Raw genomic sequence first — 14,651 nt, forward strand, 5'->3', positions numbered from 1 at the left:
TTAAAAAGAACTAGAAAAATTCACGGAGGTTAAGTCTATCAATGCTTATTAGCCAGAATAGATAGGAATGGAGTCTCTAGCCTCTGTTTGTCAGTGGCTGGGAAAGGATGACAGGACAGGGATCACTTGATGATTACCTGCTCTGTTCACTCCCTCTGAGGCAGTGGTTCTTAACCTTACTACAGCCTGCACCCCTTTGGTTCTCAAAATATGGTCTCTCACCCCTTATTAAAAATCGTTATTAAAAAGTAGGTCAGTTTTAAACCTAAGATGTATCAAAAATCTGGCATATCTCACACCCCCAAGGGGTGCATGCACCTCAGGTTAAGAACCACTGCTCTGGGGCATCTGCCATTGGCCACTATTAAAAGACAGGACACTGGGCTAGATGGACCTTTGGTCTGGCCCAGCATGGACATTTTTATGTTCTTATGTTAGTTTTTTTAAAGGTTAACATGTGGTGAGGAGCACTTGTCATAACCAGGAGTAGGTGCTGCCTTGAATGGCCTATGTATACAGACTTATGGAGTCTAAATAGAAGATGGAGATATTGAATGAATACAGACAGATGGGGGAGTACAAGGACACAGTGGTATCACATTGGTCAGTCTACTAGGCAATGGGCTCCACACAACAGCCAACTAACTCTTTAATTTTTTTGTAGGCATCATATCTTTGCAGATGTTTACACAGAGCTCCTCCAAGTTTGCGGTTTGGTAGAAAGCACAAAGGAGTGTCTATTTGAAAATGTAGTAAGTGGCCAGTGAAGTCTGGAGGTATTTGCTGACTGAAAGTAGGAGTCTACATTTCGATACTGAGTGAGAGCTCATAGGTGGTAGAGTGAGAATAGGTGTGAAGGCTCTTGAAAACAAAGACAAGAAGCTTAGCTTTGGTGTGAATGACCAGTGGAGAGACTCAGAGTAAAGGGTGACACGAACAAAGCAATAGGCCACTAATATGATCCGGAATGGATATCAGTAGGGTAAGATGGCATTTTTTTCAAGGCCAGGGAGAGAGATGTTGCAGTATTATAGAGGAGAAGCATGGATGAGAGCTTTAGCTATGTGAATGGATTCTGTTCCTCCTCAACAGTCTCCAAGACCGCATGACACATTAAAGGTCCATGCCAAAGAAGGAAACCTGCCAAGGAAGTTACTCAACAGTTGAATATTTCTTCTTTCACTCTATATGAAGCTGTTGTCTCATGTTTACTATATCAGACAATTTCAAGATCTGATAATCCCCATTTAGAACTAGTGGAGGAGATACAGCACAAACTGTTAGACCTGTCGTCAACATGGGTGGCTTTCTCTATCACATGCTTTATGGAAATTACCAGGTCCAAATGGCAGACTCCTGCTACTGCTCCCCCATCCCCAACAGCTAAAAGACCAGAAAATGGTATTATGTCCCAGCTGGGCATAACATAACACACACATAACACGCAGATCCTGTTATGACTCTTAGTTTTAGAATTCTAAGCTACAGAAAGCTTATTGTATCAATGCTACAAGCATGAATTCAAATCTGTTGAGCCATTACAACCTGTATATTCAGAGAAAAAAAATTAAAATAATTTTTACATTCACCTACCTGTGTTGTTCACCCCATATACCAACTGTAGTTCATTCTCCAAGGATGTCCTCCATATCTTGTAGGAATCCAGCCTTTCTTGCCTTCATTTTCTAGGTCCTAACACATCTTTTTTTTTCCAGATTAAGAAAGCTAATGTTTCCTCTAGAGACCTCAGCAGTGTTGGTGCTTTGAGCCTTATGTTTGCAATCATTTAATAGTAACTCCTTTGCTTGATTTATATAGTTAAACTGTCTAAATGTCAGCAGAGTAACTAAAACCTGGGCTTTGGAAATTTGTGTGGTATTATATTCTGGCCCAAAATGTGAGGCTATTTCTGCAATAACTTTATATTATTACAAAGCCAGTTAAATACTAGTCCTGAAAACTTCCTTTTGTAGTATTGTGCTGTATCCTAACACTTTACCTTTTTTTCCCCTTCTTTTCAGTGAAGCAAAAAGCAAACAGCTTAATAGTGCCAAACACAAGTTGGCAAAGGCAGCTTCTCTCCCTGGCAGGAATGGAAACCCCACTTTTGCTGCTGTAGCTGCAGGTTATGACAAGAGCCCAGGTAATGGAACTGTTTTGGAGTAATATCAGAGTTGACTAATGTTCTTGTACCATTTCATTGCTTTATTCAATTTGAATTCATTGTTGCAGGAGGTAGTGGATTAGCAAAGGTTTCACCAAATAAAACAGATGTTTCTGGCAATATCAGCATTTCTCACACACCAGTTGACAGTGATGGCTCTGACAGGTAACTAATTTACTTCTAAAAACCCAATCTCTTCACCTTCCCTATAAAAACGTTAGGGAATACATATGAAGTCAACAGAGGCATTCTTTGCAGATAGGAGGCACGCATTTTTGTTCCTAGAAGGGATAGGTTTTTTATTATTTCAGAGGTGGACATCTGACAATGGCCATCTAAACATGAGGATCATTAGCATGCTCAAGTTTTAGAACTAAATGGATGACTTGGAAGTAGGGCAGCAATTCTCAATTGTAGGTAAAGACCCCATTTTAATGTGTTTGTCAGTGCTAGAGTTAGACTTAATGGGGCCCATGGCCCTGGACCTTGGAGCTCGGACTATCAGCCCTCTGCCCAATGCTGAATCCCATGAACTTTTGGAGCAGCAGGGATCAAGTGGTCTCAGGCTGCAGTCCCTCCTCCCGGAGTCATGCAATTTTTGATATCAGAAGGGGATCACAGTGCAATGAAATTTGAGACTCCCTGAAACAGGGAAAATATCTTTCATGGCCTCTGATTCTTATGCTGTTTAATACTGTCTTTTTCCCTTTGCCAGGCAGCTATATCTACGTCCCTATCCAAGCAATAGGGAATCCATGTGGCTTTCTCAGCATCTTGAGAAGCATGCACTTGGTTCACCTGTTAGAGCCTGTTGGTGGAGTTTCTGACCACAGAGCAGGGGAGCCAAGTGTTTTCTCTCCTAATTTAACCTTGAGGACAGGAATGGTGACACTGTTTCCCAGTTTTGAGGGCAGAAACGTAGCATAGTCAGATTAAATGATACTTCCCAGTTGGCAGCATGACCTTAATTAAAAGGTGATGGATGTTTGCATCAGCATGGTTACTAGAACAATGGACAAGAGGAGGAAATGAGCTCTGAGGGAGAATGTGTTTGACACAGAGCTAATAGCTGTTATGGAGTAAGAACTAGGTATTAGCTAGGCTTTTGCTTTCCTGACCAAACTGCTTCTCCCCTCATCACATTTGTTAACATTTATTAAATTTAAATTGAGAAACTACAATCTTAGCAATTGAATGGCTTTCTTTTAAGGGATCTTTTAAATAATTTAGAACCTAGACTGGTACCTGTCTGGTGCAGAATTTCCCCTAGATAGGGACAACAAAAACTTCTGAGAAATCAAACAAAAGAGCTATTGTCAAATGTGTACTTGAGATAACTGGAAATAGAGCAGTATAGTTAACTGCTGATGCAGAGAAGCCTTTCTCTCATAAGACAGGTGCAAACAGAAAAGTAAACCAAAAGGCTTTCTGAAACTGTTAGGGCCAGATGAGAGAAATCTAAATTAACAGAGTGCAATAATGATGAGTTACAAAAAAAAAACCCACACAGAGTATGGTAAAATACTTGATCACTTCAAAAATGAGTAGTTATGTGGTACCTTAGACTAACAAAACTATATGTACAGTATCATGAGATTTTGTCAGCACAGTTCACTTCTGATGAGCTTGAGTGGAGAAAAAAAGATGAGTTTTTGTTTTTTGTTTTTTCTGCTCAAGCTCTTCTGTGGAAGTGGGTTTTGTCCATGAAAGCTCATGATACTGTATATCTATTTTTTGTTAGTCTCTAAGGTGCCACAGGACTACCGATTTTTTTAAGTTACAGACTAACACGGCTATGTCTAAGAGACTTGGTCGCTTCAGTTCTCTTTACACCTGGTATCCTATTTCAACTTACGTTTCCTGACAGTAAATCTGTTTCCCACAGTGTCTATATGTACAGCAGTAAGCTTTTATCATTAGTGATCCAATTCAGAATTAACTTTGTGTATTGTTCCACCCTCTTATGTTTTTAGTTCTGGTTTGTGGAGTCCCATCAGCAACCCTAGCAGCCCAGACTTCACACCCCTCAATTCATTCTCAGCATTTGGAAATTCTTTCAACTTAACTGGGGGTGAGTAAATAAACAATCAAGTGTGAAAAATTCTTCATTCCTTTCTCCATGTTGGAAATATAAAAGTAGTTCTTCAGGGGTTTTTTTTAGTTTAAGGGAAGAAATTGTTAGAAGTATGGTGGAATAGTCTAATACAGTGGTTTTCAACCAAAGGGATGTATAACCAATGAGATGTATGCAGTAGGGATGAGAATGGTTAACTGATACCTGGAAGCAGCCTGTTACAGGCAGAGAGCTGCTTCAGCCCTGTGGGAGCCAGGAGCAAAAGTGGGAGGGAGGTGGAGGGTGAGAGCAGTCCCCTGTTGAGATCTCATTTAATTGGCTAACCAGTTAAACCTACTGATTAACCAGGGTTTTACATCTCTAGTATGCAGAGTTCTTCCAGGGCATACATCAACTCATCTAGATATTTGCCTAGTTTTACAATAGACTACATAAAAAGCATGAGAAGTCAGTACAAACTACAATTTCATACACTAACTTGTTTATGGCGAGGAGTCCTGTGGCACCTTATAGACTAACCGAAGTGTTGGAGCATAAGCTTTCGTGGGCAAAGACCCACTTCGTCAGATGCAAGCTTATGCTCCAACACTTCGGTTAGTCTATAAGGTGCCACAGGACTCCTCTCCGTTTTTGCAGATTTAGACTAACACGGCTACCCCTCTGATACTTAACTTGTTTATATGGCTCTATCCACTAAAATACAAGTACAATATTTATATTGTAATCAAGAGTTATAATTAGTATAGTGAAAGGAAGCAAGCTTTCGGTATTAGTGTGCTCTGACACTTTTGTGTTTTTTATGTCTGTTTTTTTTAACCAAGTATAGGATAGCATGGAATCCTAGGGCTGGAAGAGACCTTGGGAGGTCATAGAGTCCAGCCCCCTGCCCAAGGCAGGACCAATCCCAACTAAATCAACCCATCCAGGGCTTTGTCAAGCCTAGACTTAAAAACATCTAGGGATGGAGATTCCACCACCTCCCTAGGTAACCCATTCCAGTGCTTCACCACCCTCCTAGTGAAATAGTTTTTCCTAATAGCCCGCCTAGACCTCCCCCACTGTAACTTGAGATCATTGCTCCTTGTTCTGCCATCTGTCACTACTGAGAACAGCCTCTCCTTCTTTGGAACCTCCCTTGAGGCAGTTGAAGGCTGCTATCCAATCCCCCCTCACTCTTCTCTTCTGCAGACTAAATAAGCCCAAATCCCTCAGCCTCTCCACGTAAGTCGTGCTCCAGCCCCCTAATCGTTTTGGTCACCATCCTCTGTATCCTCTCCAGTGCGTCCATATCCTTTCTGTAGTGGGGGCCCCAAACTGGACACAATATTCCTGTGCCTAATAAAGGGGAATAATAACTTCTTTAGATCTGCTGGAAATGCTCCTCCTAATGCACCCTTATATGTCATTTAGCCTTCTTGACTACAAGGGCACACTGACTCATATCCAGCTTTTCATCCACTGTAATTCCCAGATCCTTTTCTGCTGAACTGCTACTTAGTAAGTTGGGCCCCAGCCTGTAACAATGTTTGGGATTCTTCTGTCCCAAGCGCAGAACTCTTCATTTGTCCTTGTTGAACCTGATCAGATTTCTTTTGGCCCAATCCTCCAATTTGTTTAGGTCAGTCTTGGGCCCTATCCCTACCCTCTGTATGCACCTCTTTCCCCTAGGTTAGTGTTATCCGCAAACTTGCTGAGGGTGCAATCCATCCCCTCATTCAGGTCATTAATAAAGATGTTGCACAAAACCAGCTCTAGAACCCATCTTTGGGGCAGTCCACTTGAAACTGACCACCAACCACTCATCAAGCCATTGATCATTACCTGTTGGGCCCAATAATCTAGCCAGCTTTCTATCCATTTTGCAGTCCATTTATCCAATCCATGCTTCCTTAACTTGCTAGCAAGAATATTGTGGGAGACTATCAAAAGTTTTGCTAAAGTCAAGGTATATCACCTCCACTGATTTTCCCCCTGTCCATAGAGCCATCATAGAAGCTAATCAGATTGGTCAGGCATGACTTGTCCTTGGTGAATCCATGCTGACTATTGCTGATCACTTTCCCCTCTTCCAAGTGCTTCAAAATGGATTCCTTGAGGATCCCCTCCATGATTTTTCCAGGGACTGAGGTAAGGCTGACTGGTCTGTAGTTCTCTGGATTGTCCTTCTATTTTTTAAAGATGGACACTGCATTTGCCTTTTTCCAGTCATCCAACACCTCTCCCAATCTCCACGGCTACGTCTACACTGGCCCCTTTTCCGGAAGGGGCATGGTAATTTTTGAGATCGTAATAGGGAAATCCGCGGGGGATTTAAATATCCCCCGCGGCATTTAAATAAAAATGTCCACCGCTTTTTTCCGGAGGATCGGGGCCAGTGTAGACGCTCTTTTCCGGCTTTTCTAAAAGCCGGAAAAAAGCGGCGGACATTTTTATTTAAATGCCGCGGGGGATATTTAAATCCCCCGCGGATTTCCCTATTACGATCTCAAAAATTACCATGCCCCTTCCGGAAAAGGGGCCAATGTAGACGAGCCCCACGAGTTTCCAAAGATAATGGCCAAAGGCTCTGCAATGACATTTGCCAACTCCCTCAATATCCTCAGATGCATTAAATCTGGAGCCATGGATTTGTGTACGTCCAGCTTTTCTAAATAGTTCTTAACCTGTTCTTTCTCCACTGAGGGCTGCCCACTCCTTCCCATACTGCATTGCCTAGTGCAGTAGTCTAGGATCTGACCTCCTCTGTAAAGACAGAGGCAAAAAAAGCATTGAATACTTCAGCTTTTTCCACATCATCTGTCACCAGGTTACCTCCCTCATCCAGTAATGGCCCCACCTTCCCTGATCACTGTCTTATTGCTAACATGCCTGTAGAAACCTTTCTTGTTACCCTTCACATCCCTTGCTAGCTGCAATTCCAATTATGCTTTTTAAGTGATGTGAAACTTGGCGTATGTAAGGAAAATTAAATTCCTAAAAGAGGTACAGTAGTATTGAAAGATTGAGAGCCACTGATCTAGTATCTGAGCCCAGAAAAAATTTGATATTACTTATGTGCTAAAACTGTAGGTACAGTGACATTCTGGTTTTGATTGTCTTAAGACAAAGAAAGGCAACAGATATTTGCTACTTCACTTAATTAGAAACAGGCTGAGATTATCCTCTTATTTTTTATTCAATGAAATCAAAAGATAGAGAATTCAAAATTAATACAAAGAAACTACCGGTAGTTACATTCAGTTCATACTTAGATTGTAGAATTTTGAATCCATCTTAATTGATTCCACAAAATGTCAATGAGTCAAAGTGGGATTAGAAGTTTATTTAGATAACAAGGCTATGCAGAGTTTCAGCAGTTGATGGAAAGTGTAAAGGAGTCGAGGAATCTAGATTCCTGATATTAATGAGTTAATATGCAGCAACCATTAAAGAGCTATTGAACTCTATGTAGTGTGCATGTAGTACCCGCTATACTGAGGAAAATCATACACTGTATATTTCCCCTGGTATTTTAAATACAATACTAATGTGTGTGTTTCTTTTCCTACCTTTTTAGAGGTTTTCAGCAAACTTGGGCTCCCTCGATCTGCTTATGGCCAGGATATGCAACGAAACTGGAGTGAATTTAGTAACATCCCTTCATCCATCTGGGACTCTTCAGCTACAGGTCTTGTACCCTCCTGGCCAACAAATTCAGGTTCCCCAACTCACACAACTCCAGTAAGTACACAGGCGCTATAGTCTTTTAGCCATGTGACTTAATTAGTATCCAGAGTCTCTTTAATTGAATGCTGCTGAAAGTTTGGTTGCTCTTCATCTGAAGGGTTGACAAGGAAGAACTTAATCCTCATTTTATGTAGTCAAAATAGCTGTTGAATGAAAAAAGTTTAAAGATATTTGTGTGCTGTAAAAACCAATGAAAAAGATGTATTCACCTGCACATAGATCAGTGTACATTGCTTTACATAAAATACCTGTCTTAGGGCCAGTCTTACAGCAAAGTTGCAAGCACTTGGAATTTTTATAAAACCACTTGTTTGGTACTCAAGTAGCTTCTTCCAGTATTAGACATATGCACTCCTATAGTACTCCTATCTATTCTGCACCAAAAGCCAGGTGCATTTGCTCTATCACCGATAAAGCTACTCCTTCCACTTTCATGCAGTTAAGAATTGCCAAATGTCATCTTGGCTAATCTCGATTCTGCTTGGTAGCCCCATTATCTTTCAAAATTCTAAATCACTTCCGTCCAAGACATGATATTTTCATACCTATTTTTCAGGAGTTGCAAATTTTCCTAATACTGCAGCTTTAAAACAAAGGCCACAAATGTAGATAAAGAAATCAGATACTGAAGGGGCAGACTCTTTGCTGACAATGACTTTAGCCCCATAAATCTTGCATGTAGCTAGCTAGAAAGAATAGATCTGACATTTAGACAGATAGTAGTAACTTCATTCTCTTTTCCTTGCATTCCGTATTTTGCTTATCTATTATGAAGAATCTGATATTCAGGACAGCAGTGGGGAATGATGTTTTTAACTATATCACATGCTTCCTCTTATTAACATTAATACAGCTTATAGGAAAATTAATTTTCTCCCCATTTCAATGCAGTGTTTCCTCTTATGGTAGGAATTTAGGTGGCATAACACCCCATTGTTGCTAACCCCTGTACTCGATGTTTAACTCAACATTTTAGTGTCATGGGTAGAGCCCTGCATGGAAACAAAAATGTAGATCTGCATTTGCCAGGCTAAACTTCTCATCTGATCCACAATTTGTGATTTGGATTTTACTTGCTTCTGCTCAACAAATCTGGAGGGGAGGAAGGAGGGAATACAGATGAGCAAGGAGAGAGGAAAGGGTTGTGCAGGGAAGGGAGAGGCAGCATGAAAGCAGGGACTAAGAGGCAGCAAGGTCCTGGGATCTGGGCTCCACAGGTTATTGCTTACCAAGCGAGGGGCCAGTCAGGGCCAGCACTTAGCTTCTTCTGCAGGGAGATCTAGAATGCAGCTTCTTGTGTCCTTTCCCTGTCAGCAGTTCAGAGGCCTGCCCTACTCCCCTCTTCCCCCCTCCATCTGGTGGCGGGGAGGGGGAGCCCTGACCAGGCATCCACTCGGCTATCTGTGCTTATGTAGGGCTCTTGTCATGGGAGAGTTTATAAAAGTGTCACTTTATTAACAATTGACCAACCTCTGCAGCTACTGCTTAAATCACTCACCCCCATTCTCAGTGGTTTTCTTTTGCTCATTCATAGTTTCTAAAAAGTGTTCATGTGGGAGCAGGGATGACTTCTCCACTGGAAAAAAAATTACAAAAATGAAGAGCTTAAACATCCAAAAAAGAGAATCCGAGGATTTGAAATTCAGATTACTACAGGCAGTCCCCAGGTTACGTACAAGATAGGGACTGTAGGTTTGTTCTTAAGTTGAATTTGTATGTAAGTCGGAACTGGTACATATTGTACTCCAGGTGCCCCCGATTCAGCCGCTGCTGAAACTGACCAGCGGCTGACTACAGGAAGCCTGAGGCAGAGTTGCTTTGCCCCGGGCTTCCTGGAATCAGCTGCTGATCAGTTTCAGCAGCAGCTGACTTGGGGACACCTGGGGTAGAGCAGCTGGGGTGCTGCTGGGTTGGTCTGGTAGCGCCGACCCTTGGCACAGCGGGACCAACCCAGCAGCACCCCAGCTGCTCTTGGGGACGCCTGGAACTGACCAGTGGCTGGCTGACTACAGGAAGCCCGAGGACTGCCTGTACTAAATTTTCCATGATGAGTTTTATTTTGTTTTGCCCTCAAATGCAGAATTCATTGGTATGTGATTGTTTAACATACAAAAACTTATCAGGCTTTTATCCCCAGGATTAGAAAGCACAGGTACGGTGAAATCCAGTGCATCTGATGATTTTAGAACTAATCATGTCTGAACTAATTGAATGTTAGTTTAAAAGCTAACAGAGAGCAATGACTAAGACTGTTAATAAAATTTGTATAATTGTAACTAATGCAGCATTTATTTTTCTGTACTTCAGTCGATCCTTGGCAACCCCAGTGGCTTGTGGTCTACCACCACTCCCTTCAGCAATTCTATTTGGTCAAGTAACCTCAACAGCAGCCTTCCCTTCACCACGCCAGCAAATACATTATCTGGAATTGATCTGATGGGTAGTGAAAACTCCCCTGCTCCTCCTCCACCTTCTGGTGCCGGTGTTACTAACCTGGCTGAAGACATGGGACAGACGTATAATCCCTGGCGAATTTGGAGTCCTGCAATTGGAAGAAGAAGCTCAGATCCTTGGTCTAACACCCATTATCCTCATGAAAACTAAAATTAGGCTATACAAAGGGACATTTATCCAGATCATGATACAATTCTGAATATGCCATTTTTGGAACATCATTTTCAGGCTATTATTACCATTGCTTTTTTCTTCCCCTTTTGCAACACAGTTGAACCAGCCATGCTTTCATTAAAGTCTACTTTGCAATTATGATAGTGTGAGATCACAGTTAAGCTTGTAAAAGTCAGTGTGATGACAAACCAAACTTCAACTAAGATTTATAAATTGGAAGAGCTTTCATTGGTTTTCTATTTTATCATCTGCCATTCATTATTTGGGAGACAATTTGAATTAGAAAATGGTCCCAGCATGCAACAATTTTATCAAAGTACCAGTTCTGGTTTTTAATTTTTTTTCCAGTATTATGCTCCAAGATCTAATTTTTTAAAAAAGCACCTTGTGCTCAAAATGCAGAGTATTTTTTTAAAATAAAATTGTCTTTAACAGGTTCTAAGAATGTAAAAACATTAAGAACAAAAATGGCTGAATGTAAGAGGATTCATTCTGTTAAGACTGTATACACTTCTGTCTTGTTTGTACATTTGTAAACCTGAATGCATTTTTAAGTTGAACTGAAATGCACATAGCCAAGACTTGTGGAAGGAACAAGATACCCTGTGCATTTCTTAAAGATACAACTTTGGATTGTATTTCAAAATAAAAAAAATGCTTTTTTCAAAAACTGTCTGTTGTATTTCTGTGCTCCAGGCTCTGATTCAGATTTCCATATGTGCTTATCTGTTTGGCCATAATGGATTCAGGGCAAATCAAATTGGCTTTAAACTGGAACCCTGCTGCCTAAAAACCACATTCTGGTGCAGGTTGTTTTCAGAGCAACGTAATTCATATAGGTGACCTGCACCAATATTAGATTTGTTGTATAGAAGAGCACTGTAAAAACACCTATTGAGTGTAAACTTGCTTTTGAAAGCCAGCTGCTGTAAAGTTACTGGCAACAGGCTTGGTGGTGGCAGCTACACCTTTAGTCTGGCAGTTGCTCTTCTTGTCAGTGAGTCACTAGGCACATTGTGTCCTCCAGAGCTGTGTGTGTTGGGCTTACAGATTACCAAAATGTACAAGTGAATGTAATGGCCTTTTCCAGCAGTGAATCAAGTATGTCCTTTACACAGTGCTTCCTAGGGGGTAAAAGCTGCAGAAGGTGGCAAAAGGTACACTTGATTTTGTTTTCACTCACTCTGCAATCTCTCCTGCTATTGCTTGTGCAACCTGGAAAAGGAAGACTACTTTTGCTGCTGCTACTCAATGCTGTCTCAGCAAGAGCAGTAAAGCAGACAAGAATGGTGTTTGCATCAGTTGTTCTTGCTACCACTGGACAAAGCTAGAGATAGGAATTTCTGAAAAAGGAACTTTAGAAATGCAGGAAAGGAATACAACTGGCAATTCCTCATTGTAGAGTTCAGGCTGACAGCTTGATTTTTGAGTTCACCAACCATTCTTTTATATACTGTGTTCTGCTACCTTTTGGTAACTAAAAACATTTACAAGACAGCCAGCTCTTTATTTGCACCCTGTGGACAAGAGCCACTGACATGTCCTAGCATTTTTTCCTCAGCCATTCTGCAGCTTTTTTCAGAGAAAAAGGGTCAATTAAATCTGTGTCAAACATAGGTAGGTCATTAAAGCAGAATAGGTTCTTCCTTTTTCCAGTAGATCTTTGTAAGAAGTTATTACCTGATTCAACAATAAGCCTCCATCTACAATGTTTTTAACAAAATGTATCTGTAAGCAGGGGCTGCTTGCTATCAGCCAGCTAAAAGGAGGGGTGGATGTGCCCACTACAATTGTTTAGCTCTGCAAGGTAATTAACTGTTAACTGTTATGTAAATACAGTTCAGGAGAGAATCTGAGGTGTGGCTATGTAAATCCCATTCAGCCAGGGCTGAAGGAAGGTCAGTGTTGGAATGGAATGTGGAGAATTGTATATAATTTGGGACTGTTGTGGGGGGTCACTAATCATGCTACCCCTTAATGTGGGAACTGTAAAACATGCCAACAGTGCTTGCAGGAGAGACACCACCATCATGGTAAGAGGTCTCGGAAGAACAAGCCTCCCCCCTTTGAGTTGAGTGAACTGAGCTGGGGGAAGGGTTAAAGGGCTTGAGTCAGCCTGCTTCACACCTGCCAGGTGTGAGCTATAAGACTGGCCTGGCCTGGCCTGCACCTTTCCCCCTTTGTTTTAAGGACAGACCTAAAGAAGACTCCCTGAGGAGACTTTTCTTTTGCTAGTCCAGTGAAAGCTGGATTCATTTGCCAGTCCAGCTGGTGGCTAAAGAGTTGAAATCACTGTGAGTTGAAATCACTGGTTTGGCTGAGAGCCAGGCCTATTGCAGCCAGTGGTGTGGCATGCATTGGCGGCATGGTGTGGAGCGGCGGCAGGCGAGGAGCAGTGACCAGTGGCGTGGAGTGGCGGCGGTGTGGCGTAGAGCGGCGGCAGGCAAGGAGCAGTGACCTGTGGTGTGGAGCGGCAGCGGTGTGGCGAGGAGCAGCGGCAGCAGATGAGGAGCGGCGGCAGGTGCCCAGCGGAGCGTCCAGTGGCATGGGACGAAACAGCTGGTGGAGCGTGGCAGAGTTTCATATAAGGTGCTCCCTATCTATCCCCCCACTCCCATTTCTACCCAGGTTGGGAGATGAAACCCTGCGGGTGAACTTTGGGACTCGAGGTGGCATGGACCAGAGACAGAGACTTTTGGGGTGTGGGACTCTTTGGACTTCGGGTGATTCTTGGCGGGGGGGGGGGGCTTGGTTCATGTTGGGGTTAGAACTCTGTGGTGTTTTCCCCAAGTTAATGCCGTATGACTTCTCTCTCTTGTTTCATTAAATGTTTCTTTCCTATACTCAAACTCAGTGCTTGCGGGTGGGGAAGCATTGCTTCTCAGAGGCGCCCAGGGGTGCGTGAATTTCCCAGATTACTGGGTGGGGGCTTGAGCCGGACCCCAAGATATTGAACCCAGCCCTACCCGGCAGAAGGGTTACATATCTAATTATGCAAAATATCAACAAGCCTTGATTTATTTTGGCTATCTGGCTGAAGCACCCTCAAGTGCTAAATGTGACATCAGGAAAATTATTTGCTGCTTTAAGGGACTGCCATCCCCAAAGACTCTGCTTCTTAGTCTGAGACTGGAACACAAACAATGTTGAGTTTGAGTTTTGGCTCTTCCCTGTGGGACATTTCTATTCCAAATGTCTCAGTTCCCTTCAGTTTCTAGTTAATCACAAAGAGAATATTCTAAAACAAGTCCCACCCAAACTCCAGTTACACAAAGCAGCAAAAGTGAATCTACAGAAGCCACAACAGAACTTAAACAAAAGGACAGGCAATTTTACCTTCTTGAGAGAGACAGGTATATAAGGTTCCTACTCTAAGGAGAGATTCTTCAGGTTTTTCTCTCTCTGAAAGTCTTCTGGCAGTACTCCTGCTTTCGATGAAAGCTCTTTGGTTTTCATAAAATCATAGAAATGTATGGCTGGAAGGCAGCTCTAGTAGTCATCTATCTCTAGTCTAACCCTTTGCGCTGACAAGGACTAAATATGTGTGGATCATCCCAGAAAATTGTTTATCTAGCCTGTTCTTAAAAAGCTCCAATGACAGCTGTTCTGCTATCTCGTTTGGACACTTATTCAAGTATTTAACTATCCTTAAAGTTTAGAAGGTCTTTTCCTAATAGCTAACAAATATCCCTCTGGCAGGTTAAGCCCCGTTACTTCTTGCTGTACCTTCAGTGTGTAAGGAAAGTAACTGATTACCCAGTGCTTTTCAAATCAACCCTTAACAATGTTGAAGACTCATCAGATCCACCCCCTGTTTTATTTTCTCAAGTCTAAACCTATTCTAACTTGTCCACTTCCTAAAATGTGAGGACCAGAACTATGCACAGTACTCCAGCTGAGGCCTCACCAGAGTTGAGAAGAGCAGGACAGCTAACTGATTTTCCTCAATAAAATGAGACCGCCTCAAAGATATAACTGATTTATTTGAGCTAATTTCTGGATCTTTTAATAAGACAGATATGTTGGGGAAAATTCTCAGGAAAAAAAATCTTGTAGGCA

At 42.0% G+C, this 14,651-nt stretch overlaps 1 protein-coding gene across 5 annotated transcripts in view; it reads left to right on the forward strand.

Moving 5' to 3' along the window:
• TMEM131 (transmembrane protein 131) overlaps positions 1–11,262 on the forward strand; it is a 160,926-nt gene extending 149,664 nt beyond the window's left edge. For all 5 annotated transcript variants that reach the window (XM_075916530.1, XM_075916531.1, XM_075916529.1 and 2 more), the window contains 5 exons: positions 2,022–2,143; positions 2,233–2,329; positions 4,138–4,235; positions 7,795–7,958; positions 10,272–11,262. In XM_075916530.1, coding sequence (XP_075772645.1) covers positions 2,022–2,143; positions 2,233–2,329; positions 4,138–4,235; positions 7,795–7,958; positions 10,272–10,568 — 778 coding nt within the window. In that variant the 3' untranslated portion in view covers positions 10,569–11,262. The remainder of the gene's footprint in view (positions 1–2,021; positions 2,144–2,232; positions 2,330–4,137; positions 4,236–7,794; positions 7,959–10,271) is intronic.
• The last annotated feature ends 3,389 nt before the right edge of the window (positions 11,263–14,651 follow it).

The sequence above is a fragment of the Pelodiscus sinensis genome, chromosome 1 (genome assembly GCF_049634645.1).
Source record: "Pelodiscus sinensis isolate JC-2024 chromosome 1, ASM4963464v1, whole genome shotgun sequence".
Taxonomy (NCBI): Eukaryota; Metazoa; Chordata; order Testudines; family Trionychidae; genus Pelodiscus; species Pelodiscus sinensis.